The sequence below is a fragment of the Panthera pardus genome, unplaced genomic scaffold, assembly GCF_024362965.1.
Source record: "Panthera pardus isolate Hobbes unplaced genomic scaffold, ASM2436296v1 HiC_scaffold_6, whole genome shotgun sequence".
In the NCBI taxonomy this organism is placed as follows: Eukaryota; Metazoa; Chordata; class Mammalia; order Carnivora; family Felidae; genus Panthera; species Panthera pardus.
Window position 1 is genome coordinate 100,409,024 of NW_026526991.1, and position 26,712 is coordinate 100,435,735.

Here is a 26,712-nt window from a genome sequence, read left to right on the forward strand (position 1 = left end):
AAGCTGATGCCCCAGCAGGGAGCACCTATGGTGACCATACTGTATTGTCTCAAGTCCAGGACATGTCATTGTTCCATGTATCACTAAGAAAGAAAACCTGAGGAACAAAGAGAAGGAAAGTAACTGGGAGTGAGAGGCGGAGAAATCACACTGGGAAGCCTGTTATCAGGGCCACAGTGATTGTTCAACTCAGTTAGTTGCCTGATTTACTTTGAAAATAGTGTGAACAAATTAAAAACAAATTCTTTTATGTGCTCTGTACATTCTCTTTGGGTTTTGTTTTGATCAATATTCTGACACGGAGGACAGATGCCACTCTAGACAATTTGAATAAAAAGGATTTATTACACCAGGTCAGATGGCTTAGCGGTTATTAAGACGGCTGAATGAAACTCTGTAGGATGAGAGTCCAGAAGACATTCTCAAGTCAAAAAAAAAAAAAAAAAGCTGCCAATTGAAGTGTGTTATTGATTGTAAGATGCACACTAAGTTCAGAGATTTTATTTTATTTTATCTTATCTTGTCGCAGAAAGAAAATTTTATTTGCAGCAAAGAAGGAGCTCATGGGGAATGGCTTCTAAAGCTGTGCTTCCCAACTTCAGAGGTTTTAAACTGCAAAAAAAAAAAAGTACATTTAGAATCATTAAGACACAGAACACAGAGATGTTTACAAGTACAATATATAGGGATGTTTGTGCTAACATGTTACTAGAATAGTCAACGACGATTCTGAACCTGCCCTGTGTTGTTGGGTTGAGGGTATCAACAAGGTGGCAAAATCCAAGGACAGCCCTTGCCTGGCAGAGGATCTCAGGGACATTTTCTAGAATCCTAGCTTGTTTTTGCGGGTAGGAGCTGGTTCCGTCTGGCCCCAGGAATCACCGGGTGAATGCCCGGAAAATGTACTGCACCCCGATATGCAGAATGTAAATCTCAGCAGTGTCTGCTTTATGTAGCTCCTGGTGCCATATCCTCTTGTATGGTGGGGAAGACCCAGACGGGGAGACGGGGCTGCTGGGTCAGTGCAAAGCAGACCCTCATCAGCGTTCCTGATGGCCCGACTCCAAGCTCAGCACCCTTCACTCCCCTCCCTCTGCTCGTTCCTTTCCTAGGACCCCGCCTGTCACTGCTGTTCAAAGTGTCAGTGCTGTGGGTTCTGCATGTTCAGGGCTCAATCTGGGAGATAACCTGAGTCTCCGTCCATCTCTTGTAGCATGAGTTCAGGATTTTGCCTTTGATGGCTGGACCCTTTAATCTGACAAATGTTGATAAGCACCTCCTAGATGTCAGGAATGAAGGAGCTTCCTCGGTTTTCCCGGCGAGAGTGGTTCTTCGTGGAGCCACATTCAGGAAGCCGGGACTGCGGGGTGCTGTTCCGCACTGAAGTGGTGTCTCATTCCTGCAGGGCCTGTGGGAGCAGTGTCAGCTTCTGAAGAGTGCCTCGGTGTTTGCCCGCTGCCACCCCCTGGTGGACCCCGAGCCTTTTGTGGCCCTGTGTGAAAAGACTCTGTGCACGTGTGCCCAGGGGCTGCGGTGCCCATGCATGGCCCTCTTGGAGTATGCCCGGGCCTGTGCCCAGCAGGGGATGGTCTTGTACGGCTGGACCGACCACACTGCATGCCGTAAGTCAGCGCCCACCCTCCCAGCTGGGCATGAGTGGTGTCTGTCCTGTGGTGTCACTAGGGAAACCCTGGGACAGTGTCACGATCCTGGGCCTTTGCCACACCCCAACCGGCCAGTGCTGCAGGGCCTCCAGTGCCTGGGCCACCTGGTCACACAGGGCTGGCCCGCAGGCGGAGTCCCCTCCCTTGAAAGCTGCAGCTGGGAAGACCTTCCCATGCCTCTGTTCTGTGCCATGCCTCCCCCCACCCCACCCGCCCCCGACTCCCTTGGGAAATCTGTTGCCTGGACTTGAGAAACATCCTCCTTCCCTCATGGGACCCTCAGCCATCCTGATCCCAATTCACATCTTCACTGCCTGTCTGTCTGAATTGACGAGGAACAGGGCGTTGTCCCAACTGTCCACGGGGTGATCTTGGAGAGCCTGGCAGGCTGTTATTACATCCTTCTCTTGTATTAACCCAGCCTTCCTTCCTCTGGCCACAGTGCTTATCTGTCCCTCCCCCCCCCCCCCCCACCTCACTTGGTGACACCCGGGATTTGGATCTCCCAGTCTCACTGGGTCCCTCGCCATTGTCATTTTCACCATTCCCACATTATCGTAACTGAGTAGGAGCTTCTCTGGTTACCTTGTAAGAAGCTTCCTCTCTCTGCGGACTTTCCCTAGATCAAAAGCCATGCAGATGGACAGTCTGCGATAATCATACAGGTCATCCCGGCTGATAGAGACAGAGTGGGGAGCTGGATATTTACACCACACACATGTTTCTCAGTGTGTGTTTTTTCAGTTTATAAATTAGAGCTTTTATCTTTGCTGTGGAGGTGTGAGAAGGGGGTAATTAGCAGCTGGTTTCTCCTCTGTGAGGTGGAGCGGCTGAGTTTTTAGTTTTTTGAAGATAGGGTAGGGGGAGATGCCTGACGTATCTTGGAGGAGAAGGGGTTGGGGACAATCGTTTGGTGTTGTGAAGCCCAGAAAAGAGTGTTGGTGTGTTCCAGTTCTTCAGCTGCTCCGAGCCTCAGTTAGCCACGAGGTCGAGAGACTAAAGAGAGCCAGGCCCTGCCCAGGAGGAGCTGGGTCCAGCGGAAGGGGACAGATGCTTAGGCGATAAGGCTCTGAAGGCAGTCTTGCAGCACAGTGGAAGATAAATGTGGAGTGAATGTCACCCACGTGGGGAAAGTGGGCATGAATGGCGTGCACCCCGTGCTGGGTGGGGCCTTTGATTGGGGCCAAGTTCATGAGGAAAGTGGGGCCCTTAGAGGAGGGGTGTGATGGAGGACACATTTACCTCTTGTTTGGCCCCAGGAGGACATTTATTTTCAGCTTAGAGGAGTTTGGTATTACTTTGAGAGGGTTTTAGGTGAAAGGGACCAAAAAAATCCCAAGCTCTTCATGGAAAACAGATGACTGAGGGGAAGGGATGGTGGTCCCAGGTGACCCTGTTGAGTCTTGGCCAGGCCTTACAAGATGGAAGATGTTCCTTCAGGGGAGGGTGGTTGGCAGGATGGTCTTGGAGGGCATGTTGGCCATTTGGGTGCCATTGGGGTGAAGAAGGCCCCTGGGGCCCTGAAGACAGAGGGGAGCAGCAAAAGAACATGAAGGCTCTGAGTACATATGAGGCTCTCTCTGGGAGGGAGCTGCTCTGGGGAGACCCCTGGCTTTTCCATTTCAGGACCGGCATGTCCTGCTGGCATGGAGTATAAGGAGTGCGTGTCCCCTTGCGCCAGAACTTGCCAGAGCCTGCACGTCAAAGAAGTGTGTCAGGAGCAATGCGTGGACGGCTGCAGCTGCCCTGGTAATAAACTCATTTTATTCACAAATCCGAGACCTTGCCAGTGCCCTGGGCTTGGGGAAGCCAGATGAAGGCTACTTGTGTTTGCTCCCTATTGCTAAAATCAGAAGGCTTTTATTTATTTTTAAAAAGTCTTTGTACCGAGTGATCAGGATTGAGCTGGCGTTTATTTGTAATTGATGTTTTCCTGTTGTACTGTATCCATGAAAGCGCGTGTGTCTAGGAAACAGAAGGATGGTCTGGGCTCCAACAGTGACTTTGTTTGGGGAGCATGTGACCCAATCTGAGCTGCGGTTTTGTTTTCTCAGTGAAGTGTCAGGGAAGCGGTCTGAGTGAACGATCTTTTAAAATGTCTCCTGGGTTTGCCACGTGAGCTCAACTGAAAGAGAGCTTTGCACTAGAAAGTTTTTCTCGGGAGAGACTGAGCTTTGGTGAAAAACCCCGTTTAATTACAGAGAGTGAGGCCTGTGTGTTTGGACTCTCCTGACTTGCCCACTTGGAAGACCTTGAACAAAATTCTCGCCTCCTTTCTTCACCTGTTGAACGGAGATTAATAATGCCCTCTCTTTCATTGCATTAATGTGAAAGGTCAACATCACACAACAAGTTTTTGGAGCTTCCGGGGAGAAGCCCTCAGCCTAGACTCCTGACCCCCTCACTGGTAGACCTTGAGCAAAGCCCTTTCCCCCATTTCTTCAGCAGTAGAGAGGAGATTCATAATCCCCCTCTCCCAGGTTGCACAAATGTGGGAGAGCAACAGTGCAGGACAGGTTCTTTGAGCTTCCTGGAAGAAGCGCTTGGCTGTGATCATTCGTGGGGATTCTGTAGTTGGGAGATGAGCAATGATGATAAGTTGAGTCTTTGCCTCAATGCCCTTGAACACAGAGGGACAGCTCCTGGATGAAGGCCGCTGCGTGGAAAGCGCTGAGTGTTCGTGTGTGCACGCCGGGAAGCGGTACCCTCCGGGAGCCTCCCTCTCGCAGGACTGCAACACCTGGTAGCTGGGGCTGTGCGCTGTGGGCTGGGGCGGGGGAGGGGGTGCACGGGTAGTGGCAGGTGCGACAGGACCTGGTTGGGCAGAGGGAGGAGAGGCAGAGATGAGGTGGTTTGGGAGGGTGGAGAAGTCGTTGACGAGGAGCAAGGATGATGTTATGGATGGGCCTAGAGGAGGGGGTCAGGGAGGGAAGGACGCTTTAAGTGCAAACATCATCTCTAGCTTTCCCCCCAAACTATGCTTTAGTTAATGGCTCTCTCTGAAGAAGGACTGTATGACAGTCACCACACCACAGGCAGTTTTCTCCTTGAATACATAACCCTTTGTTCCACATCCAGGCCTGTTTCCTCTGCTGTCGTTTCCTTGCTTGGCTGTCTCCCAAGAGTCCCCATGGGCTGCCTGGCGTGGTCCTGGGTTATCATTTTCAGCAGCCCCCCTGTTCTCTCTTCCCCTAGCTGTGTGGGGGTAGGGAGCAGTTGGGGGAGTAGGAATTTTCTGGGTGGCTGGTGGATTTTCAGGGACATTGGGTCCCCTAGGTTTTCTTCTTCCATCTCTCCATCAGGGCTTCTTCCCCTTGGCATGATCTCCAAGATTCCTCTGTGGCCACAGCCCTGTGCTGTTCACCTTTAACCTCATAAAGATCCCCCCTCACGCCAGCTCCTTTCTCTTCCCAGATCCCTCCCTTTTGGGGGCTGTGTGATGAGCTCTTGATCTGTTCATGTATCCTTGTGTTTGCACAACTACCCATGACCTGTGCTGCTCTCCCCAACAGCATTTGCCGAAATAGCCTGTGGGTCTGCAGCAATGAAGAATGCCCAGGTAGGTGACCTTTTGCTCATCCCCTCCCTCCTCTGAATGGAGAGGTATGTCATCCTTGCCAGACAGGGAGGGCCACATCTCAAGGCAGGGAGGAGGTGGCCTCTGCACCACAGCTGTGGCCCCCTGACTACAGCTGTGGTTTCTGATACCAGCTGTGCTAACCCACTCATGGGCCAGCAGAAGGACATCTTGTGTAGCTGAAAGGGCAGAATGCACCTGGTCTAAGGTTTTATTGTTGTTTTCTGGTCACCTGTTTGCTCAAAGGATTATGGTTGAATGAGCCGTAAGGACTGTGAGGTCACAGTTGACTAAACAAAGATGATGCAAATTCTTTGGAAATTCAGAGGAAGAAGGGCCCAGTAATTCTTTAAGCTCAGAGTGAGAAGTTTCTGGAATGCCTGACAGGAAGATCTTAGAATGGCCCAGGAGCTAGGAAAATCAGATCACCAAATGATTTCTTCTACTCCATCCCCTCCCTGGAAAATCTCCTTACAGGAAAAGTTGCTGTATAATCTCTGCCCTTTACTTGGTCTTCTGTTTGGCTCTAACTCTATTCTATTTGCTGCAACTTTGCCCATTAGAAGCTCCCTTCTGCCTCACCCCTCCCCTCCCCAATAACACTGGCTCTTCACTTGATAATTTTCCCTTTTGTGCTCACTCACGTGGTGTTTGCTATGTGTTAGGCTCGGTGCTAGGCGCTTTACATGTGAGTCTGTGAGGCAGGTGCAGTTTATTCTAGGTTTACAAAAGAAGAAGCAGAGCCAGAGAGGTTATATAACTTGCTCAGTGTCACACAGCCGCTAAGAGACAATGACAGGACTCATACTCCAACTATCTGATTTCTACGTTTCTCCTTCCCTTTACTCCCCTTCCTGGTCATCAATCTATTCCTTTGCAGGAAGGTCTTTCCATCCTTCATGAGCTCTGGAGAGACCCCACATTTGGTTAAAGACCAGCTCAGCCTCAGATCGTATGCTGGATTCTACTTTTTGGGTTCCCATGGTTTGTACAGTGGAATAAAAAACTGAAGACAAATAGCCAGATAACAGGCTCCCCTCTCTTAGGCCCCAAGAGGCCACATTGGCTTTGGTGGGCTACCAGGGGCTTGAGCTTGGATACTAGGATCATATTTGGGGCCTATGGCTTTAGGGTCATTTAGGGACTTACTCAATGTCCACTATACTGGAAATATTCTGAAACTAGATGGAAAGTGGGCACTAGGGCTAGGTCAACTACTCTGGCTCACGGATGGCCAACCAGCCAGTTTATCCCCTGTGCAATTTAAAATAAAAAAAATTTTTTTTGATGTTTGTTTATTTTTTAGAGAGAGAGGAGACAGAGCGCTAGCAGGGGAGGGGCAGGGAGAGAGGGAGACACAGAATCTGAACCAGGCTCCAGGCTCTGAGCTGTCAGCACAGAACCTGATGTGGGGCTCAAGCTCACAAGCTGCGAGATCATGACCCGAGCTGAAGTTGGATGCTCAACCGACTAAGCCACCCAGGCACCCCTCTTCTGTGCAATTTTTAAAGGAAGCATGAAAGACAAAAGATTGTTCTTGCCACTGATATCAGTGCTCCAATTTAACATTATCACACCCTGTGAAAGACCTAAGGAATCCTTTGAAAGATAAAAGGTTGCTGCAAATGACTTGTGAAAAAACTTTTAATATCTAAATCATAAGCATTCACTGTATAAGATCTGTGAGCCACAATGGATGGAATTAGGAATTTACTTAACTGTGTTTTGTCAGATTGACTACCAGATTAAGAATTCTTTAAAAAAATTTTTTTTTAATGTTTATTCATTTTTGAGAGACAGAAAGAACAGAGCTTGAGTGGGGGAAGGGCAGAGAGAGAGGGAGGGAGAATCCAAAGCAGGCTCTAGGCTCTGAGCTGTCAGCACAGAGCCTGACGTGGGGCTTGAACTCACTAACTGCAAGATCATGACCTGAGCTGAAGTCGGACACTCAATCACCTGAGCCACCCAGGTGCCCCCAGATTAAGAATTATTAATTACCACTTTCTATAGGGAGCATCTTCCACCCACCCATCCACTCATCCATCCACCCATCCAATCAACCATCCATTCATCCCTCCATCCCTCCATCTACCCACCTACCCGTCCATCCATTCATCCATCCATGCATGCAAACATCATCCATATATCCATCTAACCAACAATTCATCCATCCATCTGTCCATCTACCATCTGTCTGTCCATTCATCCATCCAACCATCCATTCATTCATCCATCCATCCATCCACCCAACCACCATCCATACATCTATCCATCTATCTACCCATCCAACAATGATTGGAACACTCACTGTGCACATGATGGAATGCTTGGTCTGGAACAGACAATACAATTCCCTGGTCTTCAATTCAAAATTTAGAAGCTAGCTTTGCTGAGGATGAAAGAAATTTTCTTGATGCTTTAATGGGAAGATAACCAGTTCCAACTCTGGAGTCTACTGGGTAGTTTGATATTTTGCCAACACAATCACTAAGCTTTCGTTCTGTATATTCAAAACCTCAGCTCTGACCCTCTTTTTCTAGTACTGGAGTTTAGTTGGTCATCTCCCACTCCGTTTTTACCTATAGCACATAGGCATATTTCTATTCCTTGCCATGATTCAGCTGGCAGTGGGCCTGTCTTATGCCCTCAGTGTGACGATTGCTGGTAGAGCTTCTGATGGAAAGGTTCTGGAAGGGGATATACTTGGCTTTGCTAGTATAGCTAAGAGTAGGCTGTGGCTTTTCCACAGTCCCTGGAAGAGCTGACATTGTAAGCCTTAGAAATAGAGAGCTGGGTTTTGATTCTGTGAGATAAGATGAGAGTGTACTAGTTGTTTATTATTGTGTAACAAATTACCCCAACTTAGCAAACAACAAACATTTATTATCTTAGAGTTTCCATATGTCAAGTATCTGGGTGTGGCTGAGTCTGGCCCAAGGTTTCTCAAGAAACTGTAGTCAAGTTGTCCACTTGGGCTATGGTCTTATCTGAAGGCTCTATAGGGACTGAGGAGGACACGTTGAAGCTTAGTCATGTGATGGTTGGCAAGCCTCAGCCTCTCACTATGTGGACCTCTCCTTGGGGATGCCCCATGACATGACAGCTGGCTTCCTCTAGGGTGAGTGATGTCAGAGAGAGTGAAGGAGAGCAGTCAAGGCAGAAGCCATGGTCTTTTAAAACCCTGATCTCCGAAGTGACATCCTTCACTTCTGCTGTATTATATTTACTAGAAACAAGTCAACATGTCTAGTCTACACTCAAGGTGAGGGGATCACACAAAGACATGAATATAGGAGGTGGGACCATGGCAGGGGGAGATTCTTAGCGGCTACCTGGCACAGCACATATGTATGGGGAGTGGGAGGGAGAAGAAGTTGCCCAGGAGAGCATCAGTCTATATAGAGAGGGGCTGGAACTTCTGTTAAATGCTCCTTAGGCCTTCACTGCTCATTGCATCCCTCTGTTCTGTTAAGAGTTAGGGCAGCTCCAGGCATAACTGTGGTTTCCCCCATAGTCTGCAGACTTCCCTTTCTGTAACGTCAAGCTTCCCTTCCCATCCTCTGCAAAACACACTTCCCAGAGAAGTTCTGCTAATTTGGCTCCCATTGAACCATAAATGTTTGGTTAGGATCAGTGAGGAAGGAGTATGCCTATTAATAGTGACTATTCCTCAAACACATAAAGCTCTGGTTAGAATTTCAGACTCCTGATAGAAGAGTGTGGAAGGTTCTTTCTTGCAGCTGGGAAGGTGGGAGTGGAGGGCTTCTCATTTGCCCATCCTGTGTGCATGGACGGGTAGCATTGCAGGGGGCCAAGGGAATGGGCTGTGCACTCAGTCAGCCTGGCTGGGATTCCAGTCCCACCACTTACTAGCTGGGTGACTTCTAGCAAACTGTCTGATCATTTGTAGCCTCAGTTTCCTCATCAGCATCCTAACACAGGGATGATAACAGCAGCTTCATCTCATGGAAGCTGTTGCTTGAGCTTCCAACAAGCACAATAAGCACTCAATAAATGTTAGCCATTTTCATCCTCGCAGTCATAACTGCCTCATTAAGCGGAGTCAGAGAAGGACTGAGACACAGGCACACATGCAGAGGTGTCTGGCACGGGAAAGGGTGGTGGGAGGCAGGGTGTGGCTGGGGCCGGCGGGGCAGGAGGGTAAGACAGAGCCTGGGCCTACCTTGAGCTTGGCCGTGAGACAGGGGAGGGCCTTGACGTAACTTGTTACTCATTTGGTTCTGGATAATTTCTGATGCATTCTAACACAGCCCTGTAAGTCAACCTTAGGATTCAAGCTGTCTGTTCTGAAGCTTTCAGGAAGGAAGACAGACTTCCTCATTGGCTAACAGAAAGTGATCAGGGCCAATGCCTGTCCAGGGAGAGCAAACTTTCCTAGGTGCCTGGGCTTGCCTGGGAGATCTGAATGCCTGAGTTCATGCCAAGTCTCCTGGGGCCTGCCCCAGCCAATACTGGGGTTTCTGGAGTCACGCCGGGCCACTCTCAGGACAGGCCAGTGCACCCCCTTTAGAAACCGGGGCTCCCTTCCACTCAGTCTCCATATCCAGACTCAGTCGTACCTATGGCCCTTGGCATGGGCCCATGTGTGCCCAGGATCAGAATGATATCGGGCTTAGCTCTCACAAAATTAGACTTATGAGAAACTGCAGGAGTGAAGCCATGAGGAGGTGTTGGGTGGTGTGAGTGCTTTGAGCTCTGGAGGCAGACAGAATGCTCATGCTCAAATCCCCATCTGACCACCTTGGGGCTGTGGGCGAGTTTCTCTCTGTGCTTTAGTTTCCTCATCTGTGAACTGGGGATAATGAGGACTGCCTCCTGGGAGCAGTAAATGAGATGGTACCTACGGAGCACTTAGAAATGCATCTTGTGCATTTGGAGATTATGTTATTGTGACTTAGAGGCAGGCTATGGTGAAAACTTAACGTTGGGGGAAGTCTGTGTTCCTTTGCTAAAGGCCTGTGGGCTGGCGTTTCTGTCGGGTGCGTGGAAAAGCATGGAAGCAGATGGGCTGAGCAGAGAAGCCCCTTAGAGGGCTCACTTCCTCCAAACAAAAGGGTTTATTTTAGAAGAGGTAATGTGTTTCCATCAGATGAGAGATATCTTTTCCTTTTTTTTTTTTTTTTTTTTAAATCAGGGAGGATCTTTACTCATGTAGTGGGTCTGCTTTAATTCCTGGCTGTTCAGGGGCGCGGGGGTGGCTCAGTCAGTTAAGCGTCCGACTTCGACTCAGGTCATGATCTCATAGTTCGTGGGTTCAAGCCCCATGTCAGGCTCTGTGCTGGCAGCTCAGAGTCTGCAGCCTGCTTCGGATTCTGTGTCTTCCTCTCTCTCTGTTCCTCCCCTGCTCACACTCTGTCTCTCTCTCTCTCTCTCTCTCTCAAAAATAAATAAAGCTTAAAAAGAAAATTCTTGGCTGTTCTACTTTTGGTACTATGTTAAGAATCACCTGTTCTTCATCCATTCACCAAACTTTTATTGCCCACCTGGCCTGTCTGGTGGTGGGCTAGCTGTTTGCTGGGAGCTGCCTTTTGCTGGCTGACCAGCTGACTGGGCATGTCCTGGCTGTCCTGCTCTGGGCAGAGTGGGTGAGCATTGCACCCCGTGGCCCATTGTCCTGGCTAATGTCCCAGCCCCCAGGGCTGAGTGCTACCTGGCACTCATCCGTGTTCCCAGCTTACCTGCCTTGCAGCTCCATCCCTCAGTTGTACCGAAGCAATGAGCTGAATGTAATATTTAGGCTTTGGATTCCTGAGAAACTTCAAAACACAGACCAGCGGGGGGCAGAGCAGGAAATCAGATCGGAGGATTAGATTCTAGCTCTGAAAGTTTTGCTTTTGAATGTTTGTACATTCTCTCGTTGACCCCTCTTTTCCTTCGCCTTGTCAGAGATAACGCAAGTCCAGTTTCATACTTAGATAAGAGCGCTCCTGAGAAAACAGAGAAAGGTCAGGGGAAGAATTCCCACCCATTTTATTGCCACAGGGTCAAGACATTTGACACAAAGCGCCATATCACTCTGCAGAATGGTGGGTTCTGAGAAATAGCCATTTGAGAAAGGCTTTCCTGTGACACCAGTGGATTTGGAATTTCATACATCAGCTGGGATAACCCTTGCCCCTACCTTATTGCCTGTTCTGTTCTGCCTTCCACGAACAGTGACCCTCACTCTTGCCCTTCTTTGGGGTCAGTGCAGTGGGAGGACATGATCTGTTCCTACTAACAACACTTCTGACACCAAATTTGTGTGCTTTTCCCCCAAGCCAACCCATTCTTTGGGTTGGATTTTGACTTTCTGGATACCAACTGAGTGTCCTGCAATTCAGTTCTGACACAAAGACCTGAAATCAGTGCAGACCCAACAGATTAAGGGCTCAGTGCCACCAGACTGCCCCACTTCAGATGCTAATCACAAGTACTGGGTTCTCATGGTACCCGCTTCTGTTTGACTTGGCTACAAGTTGGGGGCTCCCACAATGCCTTCTTCAGGTTCAGTAATTTCCTAGAATGGTTCACAAAACTCTGACACTTTACTTACTATTACTATTTATTATAAAGGCTATTATTACAAAGGGTACAGATCAACAGCCAGATGAAGAGGTGCATAGGGCAAAGTCCGGAAGGATCCTGAGCATAGGAACTTCTGTCCCCATGGAATTGGGGAGTGCCACCCTCTTGCACGTGGAGACATTCACCAACCCAGAAACTTTCCAAACCCTGTTGTCTAGGGATTTTAATAGAAGTTTTATTATGCAGGCATGGTCAGTTATTAATCCCCAGCCTCTCTCCCATCTCTGGAGGTTGGAGGGTGGGGGCCGAAAATTCCAGCTCTTTGATCATGCCTGGGTCTTTCTGGTGACTAGCCCCCATCTGGAATCTATCTAGGAGCCCAACAAGAGTGGTTTCATTAGAACAAAAGATGCTGCTGTCACCTAGGATATTCCAAGTGCTTTAGGAGCTCTGGGTCAGGAATCAGGGAGAAAGAACAAACACATATTTCTTGTTATTGCAGAGGGTGATGCTGATAATGAGGTGGGCCTCCCTATTTTCTCCTAATTTCTTCTGGGCTGAGTGTAGCTTCCTGACCCATGCCATTTTGGAAGGGTCAGCTGCCCTGGGGACCAGTCAGAGGACACTCAGTAACCTGAGGCTACTCTTCCTTACCCCTGCCTTCCAACACATACCAAAGGCAGGGCCACACCTGGGCCAAAGCTGTGCCTGCTGCACCCTTCAATGAAAATGCAGGCATGAGAGGCAGGAGGTGGTGGTGGTGGCGGGGGGGGGGGGGTTGCTGTGGAACTTGTCTTGGGCAGATGGGGACCAGAGATCTCCCTGCAGTCTCTGGGAACCCACTGACTGTGTGACTGAGCCCAGCATCAGCCCCTGGGGATGGGTCGAGGTGGGACTGGCTATAAGATCCTTGTAAGAGGAACTTCAGGTTTAGACAGGATTAGTGCTGTGGAGAACAGATGTCTGCTGTTTGGAGGTCAAGGGTGACTGAGTAGGAAGGAGGGCCCCTACTTTATGGAATGGCCATGGTGTGTGTCTATATTTATTTTTCTAAAGAGTAGAAGGCACAGATGAGAGGAAATACATAAAAAGAGATTTGGGAAGAGATCCAGATCCACACTTTAGCTTCAATGGGTCCATTGTGGGTTCCGGAGATGGAATTGCCCTGAGTTGGGGTGGGGCCTGTAGGGAATCACTGGAGACATTGGCAGAGGTCCCCCCTGCATGGACACTTGCCAGGATGTGTGATCTCTGGTCTGTGGTTCACTGGGCCAATGGCATGGCTGGATTGTGGTCTGGGGGAGGATGGAGGGGGTTCAGGTGGAGGGTGAGCTGAGGGCTCCGAGTTGTGGGACAACAAAGGGGTGTCCTCGTACCCACCCACAGATGTGTCAGCCTGAGCTAGGAAGCTGGCTTGGGTGGTGGTGAGATCATGGGCAGATGGCCTCCTGGCCCCCCATTGGCCCCAACTGAAGTCACAACAGGGGACTTGCCCACGAGGAGACCTTAGGGCCACCCCTCAGCTGCGGGGTGAGGATGGCACCTTGGTCTCTGCCCTGCTGAGCTCAGAGAATGCCCGCCTCACCCCTCCTCTGTCCCCCATCTGGGCTGGCCTTTTAACCTGCTTGCCTTAGGGGACTCTCATGGGTGGGGCTGTGCCCTGTGCCCCCCTCCCCCCACAACACCAGTGCAGAGAAGGGCCTGTTCCTGGACCAAGCGACACCTGACCCCAGCAGAGCCAGATCCTGTGGGGCGGCTGTAGGGAAGGGCTGGGAGTCACAGTGAACTGAGAACAAGGAGCTGCGGGTTCTGGGCTGGGCTCCACCACTGACTGCATGTGGCTGTCACTTCCCTTAGTCCTCCCTTCCATAAAGTGAGACATTGATCCGAAGATCCTACTGTAACCTCTCATGGACTGAGGAGAGGGACCCGAGTTAGAGTCCTCCTGTGGAACGCGTTTTCAGACTGGTGTGGGGAAAGAACATCTGGAGTTTCCACTTGGGGTGCCTGGGTTGCACGTGCATTCCACCTTTGCCACCTCCGAGGGGCTTCCGCACCTCCTCCTGCTCTTACCTCCCTCCTCTGTGTCCCTCCAGGGGAGTGTCTCGTCACAGGACAATCCCACTTCAAGAGCTTTGACAACAGGTACTTCACCTTCAGTGGGGTCTGCCAGTATCTGCTGGCACAGGACTGCCAGGACCACACCTTCTCTGTTGTCATAGAGACTGTCCAGGTGAGCTTGCCTGCCACGAGTCAGGAAGCTGTGACCGGGGTTGGGGCAAGGTTGTCCCATTTCCTTCATGAGCTGCCGGGGTACATGCTCCAGAGACCGAAGCAAGGAGGGGAAATCTAGAGGGCACAGGGCTCCCCGCTGAGGATTGAAGTCCCAGACTGGCTTTGGAACCATAGGCCCAAGAGTTCTTTATAAAGACTGGAGCAGGACTGGGAACGGGTGTGGGGAGTCGGGCTCAGGGCCGTGTTCTGGCACACCTCCAGGGGCCCACTCACAGAGACCGCTCCATGAGAATGGAGCTGCTTCTCCTAAGAAGGCCATACGCTGTGTGGGGCTGTGCTCTTTCTCTGAGGAAATGGGTCCTGGGCTGGGGCACTGGGCTGGGGTTGTGGTGACATCACTCTGTGTGCCGCTCTTGGCAGTGCGCTGATGACCCTGATGCTGTCTGCACCCGCTCCGTCACCGTCCGCCTGCCCAGACTGCACAACAGCCTTGTGAAGCTGAAGCATGGGGGAGGAGTCTCCATGGATGGCCAGGACGTCCAGATCCCTCTCCTGCAAGGTGTGCTCCCTCCTCCTCCAGGCCTGGGGCGGGTGCAGCTCACCTACAGAGCTCCTGCCCCTCAGCAGTGCTCACTGCCCACCTCTTCTGTGAGGAGAGCTAGCTTCGGAGGGGTGGGTATCCTCTATCCTCGGCATGCATCCTTTCAAGAAAGGAAGGCTTCCTGGAGGAGGAGGAGGATGGGTGGAGGAAGCTGGCTGGAGGCAAGGGAGCTGCTCTCTGGCATGGAAAGGGCGCAGAGGGGGAAAGGGGACCAAGAAGGTTTTCACTTGGCTTGAGCCAAAGGGGCGAGTTGAAGGTTGGGCACGGTGGTTGGAGCTCTCCTTTGAGGTGGGAAAGGAGCAGAGGCTGACGTGGAGAGGTTAGGGGGTGGCTGGTGATGGGTCAGACCAGAGGATATCGTGGGGCAAAGCCAGGCGACCCCGTGACCTGTGGGAAGAGCCGACCTGTCCAGTGACTTTGCCAGTTGGCACCACACCCTTTTGAGCAGTGTAATTGCCACCTTCACCCTCAAAGTGGCTGTCAGATCCTTCCTATTTCTTTCCCATGACCTTCATGGACCATGTGGCCCATTATCCTGGCATTGACCACAGCACGTCCACCTGTGTTTAATGCTGTCTGAGTCTCCCCATGAGGTACCTTCCTCCAGGGCAAGAGATTATGTCTCCTACCTCGTCTCCAGTGAGAACTGCTGTATTCAACCACACAGCATCGCTCAGACATGACGACTGAGTAACTCAGCCTAGAAGTGGGGTGCAAGGCCAGAAGGGCTTGGGGAATACTCAGGGGTCAGGGGTTCAATGGGAGGCAGAGCCTCAGAAGCCAAGGATGCAGAAGCCTCTGCCGCCTTCTTGTGGCATTGGAGTGAATGGCAGGCTACGGCCAGGGTACAGGGGCACCTTTCTACGGCACCCAATTTGTACTACCTCCTGATTATCCTTTCTCCTGAGACCCCGTTAAGCCTCATGGACATCCCCATCTGCCCCCAACTCCTTGATTTCATTGTTACAGTCCTTCGTGAGATACCCCGTCTCTTCCCACTATACATCTGCCTGTCACCACCCTGCCCTCTCCCCATCTCAGCCTAAATCCTGTCCCTGCTCTGTTCCAGGTGACCTCCGCATCCAGCACACCGTGATGGCGTCCGTGCGCCTCAGCTATGGGGAGGACCTACAGATGGACTGGGATGGCCGTGGGAGGCTGCTGGTGATGGTAGGTGCCCTCCCAAACACTGCTTCCCTGTAGCCTGGACCTTACAAAGTTCTTCTTGTGCTCTGGCAGAGCTCTGGCTTTATGTGGTGGGAGAAGAATTCCTCTATCCCCAGGCCCTACGCCCCCAGAATAAGGAACAGTCCTCTCTTGTTTATGAGAGGCTGGTGTTTGTTGTCTGGACACCCCTTGTTTGCCCTGGGGGTTCTCCCTTCTGGGGCTCTGGTACCCCAAGGTCCTCCAGACTGGGCTGGCTCCTGAAGGGCTAGGAGGTAGCCTTTGGTGCCCAGCCTCCTGGCTGCAACAAAGCTGGGGAGCAGGGGGTGTCTCTCAGGGGGTGCCCGCTGTGGGCAGCAAGGGAAGAGCCCATCTGGAACTCGCAGCCAAGGTCCCCTGTTGTGCACCCTGGGGGAGAAAGCCATCCTACTGCCCAGTAAGTTTGCCCTGGGAACTGCCAAATCCTTCCCCCGTCCCTGGGTGTCTGTGGTCTGGGGGGCCACTTCCTTGTGTTCTCCGTGGCCCCAGAGTCACATTTGGGTAGCAATCCATAGATTTCAACAGGGCTTCCTCTCTGGAAATTTCCCAGAGCAGATGGGCAGTGTGGTTGCCACTGCCATTTTTATAAATGAAGGAACCCAGGCTCAGGTGAGTCAGGACACGTGCCCAGGACTACGCACGTGATTGGTGGTGGAGCGGGATCAGCTCTCTGGCAGTGTCATTCCTGCTGGACCAGAGCTTCTCATTTCTTGGTCTTCAGATGACTTTGTACTCTTAAAAATTATTGAACACCCCAAGATCTTTTACAGAGGTTGTATCTGTCAATATTTACCATGTTGGAAATTAGAGAATTAAAATACATACTTATGAATTCACTTAAAAAATAACAATAACAATATATTGTATGCCTGAAACTAATATAACAATGCATGCTAATTACACTTCAATTGAAAAAAACCCAAGCAAAAATAACAATAATAAATCCACTACATGTTAACATAAACAATAATTTTTTTTTGAAAAATAACTATGTTTTCAAAAGGAAAAATAAGGAGTGAGAAAAATATTATTGTTTTACATTTCTGCCAATTTCTTTAATGGCTGGCTTAATAGGAGACAGCTGGAGACTCGCATCTCCTTCTGCATCCAGTCGTTTGCAACATTATGTGTCATGTAGCCTCTGGAAAATTCCACCGTACACTTGTAAGAACATGAGAGGGAAAAAGCTGAATAACATCTCTGTATGATTAGGAAAGTAGTTTTGGCCTTGTGGACACCTTGAAAGGGCTTCAGGGACCTCCATGCCCCAAAGGGTCCCAAGACCTCAGTTGAAGACCATAGCGCAGGAAGATCTCGGAGAGCTTCTTGTCAGCCTCTCCTCTACAGTTAGAAATAAAACCCATCATTTCTGGAGCAAGAAAGAACTCACCCGGGTCTCATGGTCTTTTGGTTACAGAGTTAGGATCAAAATTCAGGTCTCCTGACCCCCGACTAACTCACCTCCACACCCTGGTCTTCAGAAAGGGTGCCTCCCACCCTGCCATTGGCCATACCACATTCTCTAACCTCTCATGTCACAGTAAGGGTGCTCTTGATCTGAGGGCTGAGCCTACCTCTGGAACAAGCCAAGGGGACCCAGGGGACAGAGGAAGATACTGCCTTAGTGGGGATAGTGTGACAGCAGGCCTGGGGGTGATCAGAGGGACTTTGTGGGGGAATGAGGGTACTCACGGTCTGGGAATGAGGAGGAAAGAGAGGATGCTGAGGCACAGGTGGAGGGAGTGAAGACATCACCTGTTTCGCTGCTCAGGTCAGGGCTGGCCTTGACCGCAGGCATTGCGTTTCAGCTTGTGCCCTCAGAAGAACCTCATTCATTCACGAACTTGCTCAGTCATTTGTTCAACACATAGTTAGTGAGTGTCCAGAGGCACCATTCTAGAGGACAAGGCTACAACTGTGAAATTCCACAGACAAGGATCCCTGCCTCACTTAATTTATGTTGTACTGGGGGAAGACAGACGATAAACCAACCAAACCAGTAAATTATATCGTATATTAGAAGGAAATCCTGAGGAGGTGAATAAAGCAGAGAAAGGGACAAAAAGTGTCAGGGTCTGAGCATTTACATTTTAAATAGGGATGTTAGGGGGCACCTGGGTGGCTCAGTCAGTTAAGCATCTACAGCTCAGGTCATGATCTCATGGTTCATGAGTTCAAGTCCTGCTGAGCTGTCAGCACAGAGCCTGGAGCCTGCTTCGGATTCTCTGTCCCCCTGTCTCTCTGCCCCTGCCCCACTCGTACTCTGTCTCTCTCTCTCTCTCACAAAAATAAAATTTAATTAAAAAAAATAAAAAAAAATAGGTCAGGGAAGGCCTGGGTGCCTAGTGTGGCCAAACTTGAAATTTGTAAGGCAAACAGGGAAACGTTACTTTATTCTCTTCTAATGGCATTTCCTTGGGTACATTTTATATGGGTCCGGAACCTTCCACTAGATTGTTCATCTTGCATCCTGTGAAGTCATAGCTGGAAGCTGAAAGGGGCTCCAAGAGATGTCCGTAGGAGCTCAGTTCTAGTGCATGATGGTTTCAACACAGGGAGGTCATCTGGCTGTGTTAATTACATGCAGAGCAGGAGTCAGGATTCTGGGGTCCCAGACCTGGTTCCATCTTTGAATCAGGGCCGTCTCAGTAGAAACCAGCAGCTGCCCCAAGCTGTAAAGTGTGAAAGGCAGGTTTAACTCCCCAGCTTGTCTGTGAGTATGCACTTTGGGCTCAGAAGGACAGAGAACAAGCCACATGCTGATGGCCTAGAGTTTGACCTCCAGAACCATCCTGGTCACCCATAGTGGGCTGCCCCAGATTCCTTGCTGACCCTACCTCCTCTGATCACACCACCTAGAGTCCTCCTTGGTCATGGTCCTTTCTTCCCAATGACACTCAGCGGCTGAGTCAAATTGAGATGGGAAGGTGTTGTTCTTTGTCACTGGGACTACTTGGACCATAATGGATTCAGCCTGCTTCACCCACACGTGTGACCGATATAAGTGTTCAGTAAAGGGGTGCTGACTTTGCACTTGATTCCGTGGGTGTCAGGGCTACCGCGTCTCCTCTGACAGGCGAGGGTGGCACAGAGCCCTCTGGACTAGGGCTCAACCTGGCTACTACTTCTAGCTCTGCCACCACCTCTGACCTTAGGCCAGTCATTTTCCTCTCTGGGACTCAGTGTTGCCATCTTTAAATGGCTAGATCTCTAAAATGCCCCCTGGCAAGACTGCTCTCTGGGCTGATTTAAGAGCAGGGATATTGCTGGTGGTAAACCTACACTACAGTTAGCTTTTCTTCCCTCTATAGCCTCGGACTCGGCTACGGTTTATTAAGTTCGTATTTATTTTTCACCCCGGGGAGCTCTTTTTGATTACAACTATCTCATTAGTGACTGGAAGCTGTGGCTGCTTTGGCCACCACGGCTCCAGGGTAGTCTGCCTCTCCCTGCAGCTGTCCCCCATCTATGCGGGGAAGACGTGCGGCCTGTGTGGGAATTACAATGGCAACAGGGGTGACGACTTCCTCACGCCCGCTGGCCTGGCCGAGCCCCTGGTGGAGGACTTCGGGAACGCCTGGAAGCTGCACGGGGACTGTGAAGACCTGCAGAAGCAGCACAGTGATCCGTGCAGCCTCAACCCGCGCCTGAGTACGTAAGCCTGGGGGGCAGGGGGGCCTCGCGGAGCCCTGAGGTGTCTCCCGGGTTCCAGTGCATTCCATGGCACCAGTGCCCCCACTTTTGGGGGACAGGGGCACTTGGCTTTTACCATCAGCATTTGATTATCTGCATCTGGATCATTTATTCTTCAACGGCCCTTGATTGTGCACCCTCCGTGGGCGGAACCCTGGGAAAGACGAGAATAGTACATGTTTCCTGTCCCTGGACCTTCGCAGTCTGTTGGAGCAGCAGCCACACAGAATTAAATTATCGGAGGATAAATGCACTGGGGTGGCCATTTGCAGGTTGATCTGTGACATCATTTCAGCCCTGCATTCATTTCCCTCTCTTACCCAGCCCATCGTGGAACTATTTCTCCCGTCTGTCCGTGGGTGGTGTGCTCTGGAAATGCAATTTATTATGTATTTAAGCCAAACGTAAAGTTTATTGGTTGCAGGAGAAAAATCACAGTGATTTCCAGTCGCTTTGCAGTGTGCTGCCGAGGGGGAAGCCGGGTGGGGGATTTCAGAGTAGGATTGGTCACTGCCGTCCAGGGGCGGGAGCTGCGAGGGCGGGGGCGGGGCCCCGGCCAAGCCCGTGTGCTGCTCTCTCTCCCGCCACAGCCAGGTTTGCGGAGCAGTCGTGCGCTCTGTTGACGTCCTCCAAGTTCGAGGCCTGCCACCGCGTCGTGAGCCCTCTGCCCTACGTGCAGAACTGCCGCTATGACGTCTGCTCCTGCTCCGACGGCAAAGACTGTCTCTGCAGCGCCGTGGCCAACTACGCCGCAGCCTGTGCCCGGAGAGGCGTGCACATCGGGTGGAGGGAGCCCAGCTTCTGTGGTGGGTGCCCTCCCTGTCCGCCAGCTCTCGCACAGCCCAACCCCGCACAGTTCTCCTCGGATGTCCTGCGTGCGGCTCGTTCTTTTCACGGCAGTGTCTCTGCGTTATTGCTTTCAGAACCGGGCCCAAGCGCATTTGGCAAGCATGGGTAGTGAGAACTGTTTATTTGCAGCCGCCCTCTCCTCCACCCCCCCCACCCCCCACCCCCCAACTCCTGCGGGACAGGCGGTGGGGACTGGCTCTCTCACAGGACAGTGTGATTACTCTAGCCTGTTCCGGGAGGGCGAGTTGCATCCCTCTGCCTGGTGGTGGTCTAGAACCTTGGAGTTCCTGGGAAGCAGAGATTTCATGTGGCTGCTGCCACCTAGTGTTGCATACATGTATGGCCAGGTGGAGGAATGAGGGAGTCCCAGATCCCAATGGGTCTCTGCACTCAGGTGTGGGGAATGCACCTGCGGATCCTTTGCTTGTAACTCCAGCCAGATGATCAGTACACTCCTGGCCCACATCTCTGGCATTGATAGAGTTATGTAAAGTTGAATGACATCAATGTCCCCAGCTGACTTTGGAGTCTCACTCTGCCATGTTAGATTTCTGCCACCACGGCTGGTATCTGCTCCACATTCTGGACCCTCGAACAGCTAGATTGTGCTCACTCTGTTGTTGGTGGTGCTGCACGGGGAACATGTGCCGAGTGCCCAGCATGGTCAGGCAATGCCAGTGGTGTAGAAACTGCCTCCGTACTAGGTGACTGTCACACTGAGTAAAAGGATAATGAGATTAAGGCAGAGGCAATCAATCAAGGAAGGCTTTCTGGAGGTGGTGTACTCGACCAGGCTTTAAAAAGTCACCATCGGGGCACCTGGGTGGCGCAGTCGGTTAAGCGTCCGACTTCAGCCAGGTCACGATCTCACGGTCCGTGAGTTCGAGCCCCGCGTCAGGCTCTGGGCTGATGGCTCAGAGCCTGGAGCCTGTTTCCGATTCTGTGTCTCCCTCTCTCTCTGTCCCTCCCCCGTTCATGCTCTGTCTCTCTCTGTCCCACAAATAAATAAAAAAAACGTTGAAAAAAAAAAGTCGCCATCTTGGCAGAAAAGAGTTGTTCCACAGGCGGATAGTAGTAGTGATGCATGGAAATGAGGAGGATATTCTGGGAGGATGAGGTGTCGTGAATATTCTGATTTTTAGGGTGAAGTAGATGTGCGTGGAGACTAATATGCCCGTGGTCCTGGCAGAAGCAGGGAAATAGGAGCTATGAGAGGCGGAGAAAGGTCCTAATATATATCACGTATTTGAAGAAGCTTAGGTACAGGGCTCTAGAAGTGTCACTATTGGGGTCTAATGAGCCAACTCATGTTTCAAGTCTAAGCAGTGTCCTAAAAAAAGAGGAGCAGAGACAGAAGTGAGGATGAAAGGGACCACGTGTATGCATGCATGCAGTTGTGCCTCCCTGTTCCTCTGGGTCGGGGATGCCAGAGTCATGGCCAGCAGCCGGAAGAGCAGAGTCTGAGGCCTTGCTGGAACTTGCGGGTGACTTCCCCGCCCTGCGGCCTTGAGCCCATCATCTCCCCCTCCACACCTCAGTTTCCTCATCGGGGTTTGCTGTTTAGAAACTGGGCAAAGTAATGAGGAAATGGCGTGCTGTTCATGACTATGCTTTGGTTGTCCACCAATATTAGAAATACTGCATTATCAGTGTGCTACAGCATCTGAAGGATTTCCTCATTTAGGATGTTCTCCCAGATCACTGAGGGCTTACCGGCACGTTCTGTAATCTCATGAAAGCTGCTGTCCTTCACCTCCTGAGAACAGAACAAAAGGGAACAGGCTGAGACTGTGGGAGCAGGGACTGAATTTGGAGGCAGAAAATGTACGGGTGGTGGGAAGTTTTCTGTCTCTATGGGCTTATGTGGAGGTGAACCAGCGAAGAGGCTGGCCAAATGGTCCTGGAGGCCTGAGCCCCGAGGAGGGTGGGCAAGACTCCTGGGTTCCTGACTCCATCCTGTACCTCATTTTCTCCCTGAGAAATGAACAGAGCTCCCTACACCACTAACTCCATCCTTAAGAAGAGCCCCCATCAGCTGGGGATGCTCATGAAGCAAGGAGTGATCATGCTGTGAGGAGATTGGGAGAAGCATGCTTTGTTTTGCTTGTTACTTGGTTACATTTCCTTTGGGAAGAAAAGAGCATAGGCTTCTTGTAGATGGGGATCAAGTCTTAACCACTTCTGCCTCCATGAGCCTAGCACAGCCCCTGGCACACAGTGGGAGCATGAGAAACGTCTGTTAAACTGAGGTGGCCACTGCTCCTTCTGGGGAGGAAGCCCAGAGGAGAAATTCAATACGGCTCGAAGCCAGTTCTAGAGACATCTGTCAGAGAGAAAAAGCTCTCTGCTCCAGCTGCTCCTTAATAGGTGAATGAATGTACCCTTAATATCACAGGTTCAATGGATTGAAAGAGAGTTGCATTTTAATTGCCCAAAACACCCCATCTTAACACACCCTGCTCTCAATACTCATCCACTGACCCAACCTCTCTGCTGGTTCAGAGAAAAACCCATGTCTAATATGGTTATGGAGCCCCCTCCCTTCTCAGATCCCCTCAAATACTAAACCCTGAGCAGGTGCAGGAGGGGAAGCCTACAGGGGCTCTCCAGGTGTTCTCACCCCCATGTCTGAGGTTCACGGCCAGGGCTTCCTTTTACACTTTCTGTGACACATTTTGCCAGTGGGTGTCCACTGTAGAAATGGATTCTAACAGAGAGGGCAAGGTTTCTAATGGTCCCAGCAGGAGTGTCCTCAGAGTGAGGTGGTCATTTCTTGGATAGGAGCTGATTAGCAAGAAGAAAGCCTTTAGAAAGGGCAAAGCACTTCCCACGCCCCCAGTAAAGGGTTTCCTCATCGGGGTGCTCACGGTGTTGGCCAGAATCCAGGAGTGCTAGGTCTTCTTAGGCCTGGGCATTCATCTGGAATACCCCTCCCATCTGGAGCCCCCTGAGCTGGGGCTGTGTTTCCGCAGTCATCATCATGATAAAACAGCCGTGAGCATTTACCATGTGCCAGGCATTACTCTGAACTTGTTAGCTCCCTTAACCTTGACAACAATCCAGGTGGGTGTTAGTCTATTCCAGTGAGGAAACTGCTCAAGGTCACAGCGTAACTAACTAATGGCAGAACCAAGGCTCGAACCCAGGAATTTGGGAGACAGAGCCTGTCCACTTCCCTGTATTGCTGCTTTGGCACACGTCCTCTTGGGTCTTGTCTGCTGTGCTGTTTCTCTGTGGGAAGAGGCCAGGGAGAGTGAAGGAGGGGAGGAGACAGGGCTGCCCACCTGGCTGAGGCAGGCACAAGAGTGTCCCCGCACTTTGTGGCTGTCCTCAAAAGCATGGCTCCTAAGGGGTTGTTTCCTTTGTAGAGCATAATGGTTAAGAGCATGAGCTCTTGGTCATAGAGAGCTGGGTTTAAATCCTGCCTCTGCTTCTTCCTGGGAGGCATGACCTTGACAAATTACTTAGCTTATGTTTGAGTTTTCTTACTCGTAAGAAGAGGGCTATGAGATCTAATTCAATGGGAGGCGTAAAAGGCACAGAAGCTGGTGAAAAGCAGGATATTCAGTAGATGCTCAATTATCATCATCCCAGGAGAAATGCCCTTGCCTGTCATGCCCAGTTCTTTTTAATATTCACAGTGTCAAAATCCACCTGATTTCTACATGTCCCAGACTTCAAGGATTCAGAGACCACTAAAGCAGGATCCCCCTAGTTCAGCAGAGGGGAAACCGTGTGCATTCATTATTATCATAGGCATTTGTGAGCATGACAATACAGTTTTGCTCCTGGTAGGAAAGGAAGGTAGTGATTGTACAGATACAATTGGGGTTACAGGTCCTAGAAAGACAGTCCTTGTCATCTGCATGTTTCCACTGAGGCCTTCCTTTCCCTTGCCTCTCTCCCAGCGCTGAGCTGCCCACAGGGCCAGGTGTACCTGCAGTGTGGGACCCCTTGCAACATGACCTGTCGCTCCCTTTCTTACCCGGATGAGGACTGCAATGAGATCTGCCTGGAAGGCTGCTTCTGCCCCGCAGGGCTGTACCTGGATGAGAGGGGAGACTGTGTGCCCAAGGCCCAGTGCCCCTGTTACTATGACGGCGAGATCTTCCAGCCTGAAGACATCTTCTCAGACCATCACACCACGTGGTAAGTGCATGCAGCAGGACCGGGGACCTCAGGAATGGCAGGGCTTGAGAGGAAAATGGTCCTCCAAATCCTTCATTTTGTGGGTGGGAAACTGAGGCCCAGGGAAGAAAGTGCCTTGCCCAGACTTGCACGGCAAGTCAGAAGGAAAGCTGGGATTTCACCCAGCTGGAGTGGCTTCCTTACTCATGGCTGGCAGGAGGACTGTTTCAGCTTCATTGCCAACTCTCACGTGTTGAGCCCCATTTCCCTGCAGTAGGTCTTAGTTTCCCTTTTTGAGAACAGGAAATGGGAGGGCTCCCTGTCCCCTCCCCTGTAGCCCCCTGGCAGTGTTCCCGGGCGGGGGCATTTGAACCAGCAGAAAATAGACTAAGGCAGCCTCACCTCAGTGGTTCATTGCTACCCTGACTTGCTTTACATACTTCCCTGAAAAATAGCTCCAATCACACTTGCTTCTTTTGGCCCTTTGCCCCGGCCCTCTGTCCTGGTCCGTTTCAGAGGGGCTGTCACGGTCACAGGAGAAATTTATGACATTTCCTTGTCACCTGCTCTGGCCTGGGTGCTGGCTTAGAGATTGGTGATCTGAAGGAGAACAAGACACAGTGTGTGCCCCAAAGAAGCTGATGGTTTACTAGGGAGACCAGTTAAAATGTCCTGTGGAATATTTCAGACATAAAAGTAGAGAGAATAGAGTGAGGAGCCCTAAGGCATCTGTCCCCAGATTCAGTGATTATCAGCACTTTGCCATTCTTGTTTTATCTATTCCCTCCTCCCCCTTTTGGCTGGAATAAAGAAAATCTCAGATATTACATCATTTCATCTGAAAATATTTCAGTATGTGTTTCTAACAGATAAGCACTTAAAAAACCCGATCTAACCATAATACCATTGTTCAGATAAGCACTAACAATGATTCCTGATAACACCTAATATTCCATCCATGTTAGCTTTCTTGACTGTCTCAAAATGTCTTTTTATATATAATTGGTTTGTTCAAATCAGAATCCAAACAAGGTCTGCACACTGTGTGTGGTATGAAGCTTTTCCTCCTCACTTAGTGAGATAAGTTTGTGGTCCTTCGCCATCTCTTATGCCCAGAGCATGTTGGTTATGCTTGGATGGAAAGAATGGTTGTCATTGGACTTGGATTTAAGCAAAATGTGTTGTATCCCCCTCTGGACTGTGACCTCCCCAAGAGTAGAGACCACATCTTAGGTCCTGATTCCCAGCACCCAACACACTTATGGCAGAAAATAGGCATAGTCAATGTTTACGGAGATGAAATAACAATCATATTTGGTAGGCTCGCCATTTTGTAGACATAAAAATCTCTACTCACTCAGAAAAGGTCAGATTGCTTCCACTTGGGAGGAGCTGGAGAAGACCCAGTGCAGGAGGTAGCTTTGGGTTTGAGGAAGATTCTAGCAGTGGGTGTGGGCCGGGCCTGTGGAGGAGGGCTTTGGGGTGGAGCCGAGGCCCAGGGCCCAAAACACACAGGGAGTACTCACCAGTCACCAAGGTAAGTCCTCTGGGGGGGCATATGTTGCATGAAGGGAAGATAAGCCTGGGAGGATGTTGGGCATCTTCGAAAGATGGGGAGGGGGGACTGGAGCAGTAGGCAGGGAGGACCTCAGAGGTTTTGAAAGAGCAAATAGGTCAAAGCGTAGCTTTAAGGAGTGGGTTCTGGAAGCTGCATGAGGTGTGGAGGCAGGGAGATCAGTTGTGGGAAGAAGTTGACACAGTCTGGTCAAAACGTGCTAAGGCCCCGGGCCAATACTAGCAGTGGAGATAGAGCAAGGGGACAGAGGCCAGAGACCCCAGGAAGTAAACAGACTGGGGGGACATGTAGGGGGATGAGGTTGGCTGAAGACGGCCCCGGGGTTCTGGACTGGAGTGCCCAGGAGTGCAGGAACAACAAGAGGGCTCCTTGTGGGTAGGGGGAGGATCATGAATTTGGTCTTAGCCCGGATGGCTGAGTTGCCAAGAACGCATGCTGGTGAGTGAGGGGAAACAGTCACCGGAAGGGTGGGTGTGGGACTCGAGTGAGAGGTGGAGGCTGGACAGGATTTGCGTGGAGGTGTTCTGTATGGCTGTAGGGGCAGCCGGGCCCACGAAGGAAGTGGATTGAGGAGCAGAAAAGGAAACTGAGTTCAGAGCTTGGGGGCATGTTCAGAGGGCCAGGGGAGCAGAAAGAGGATCCTATGAGAGAGGCCAAA

The 26,712-nt window shown here is 50.8% G+C and overlaps 1 protein-coding gene across 2 annotated transcripts in view; it reads left to right on the plus strand.

The window, feature by feature from the left end:
• VWF (von Willebrand factor) overlaps positions 1-26,712 on the plus strand; it is a 137,777-nt gene that overhangs the window by 33,842 nt on the left and 77,223 nt on the right. For both annotated transcript variants that reach the window (XM_053895673.1, XM_053895674.1), the window contains exons 7-16: positions 1,406-1,622; positions 3,291-3,413; positions 4,296-4,407; positions 5,177-5,223; positions 13,866-14,002; positions 14,425-14,563; positions 15,675-15,775; positions 19,264-19,459; positions 20,092-20,307; positions 24,259-24,499. In XM_053895673.1, coding sequence (XP_053751648.1) covers positions 1,406-1,622; positions 3,291-3,413; positions 4,296-4,407; positions 5,177-5,223; positions 13,866-14,002; positions 14,425-14,563; positions 15,675-15,775; positions 19,264-19,459; positions 20,092-20,307; positions 24,259-24,499 — 1,529 coding nt within the window. The remainder of the gene's footprint in view (positions 1-1,405; positions 1,623-3,290; positions 3,414-4,295; positions 4,408-5,176; positions 5,224-13,865; positions 14,003-14,424; positions 14,564-15,674; positions 15,776-19,263; positions 19,460-20,091; positions 20,308-24,258; positions 24,500-26,712) is intronic.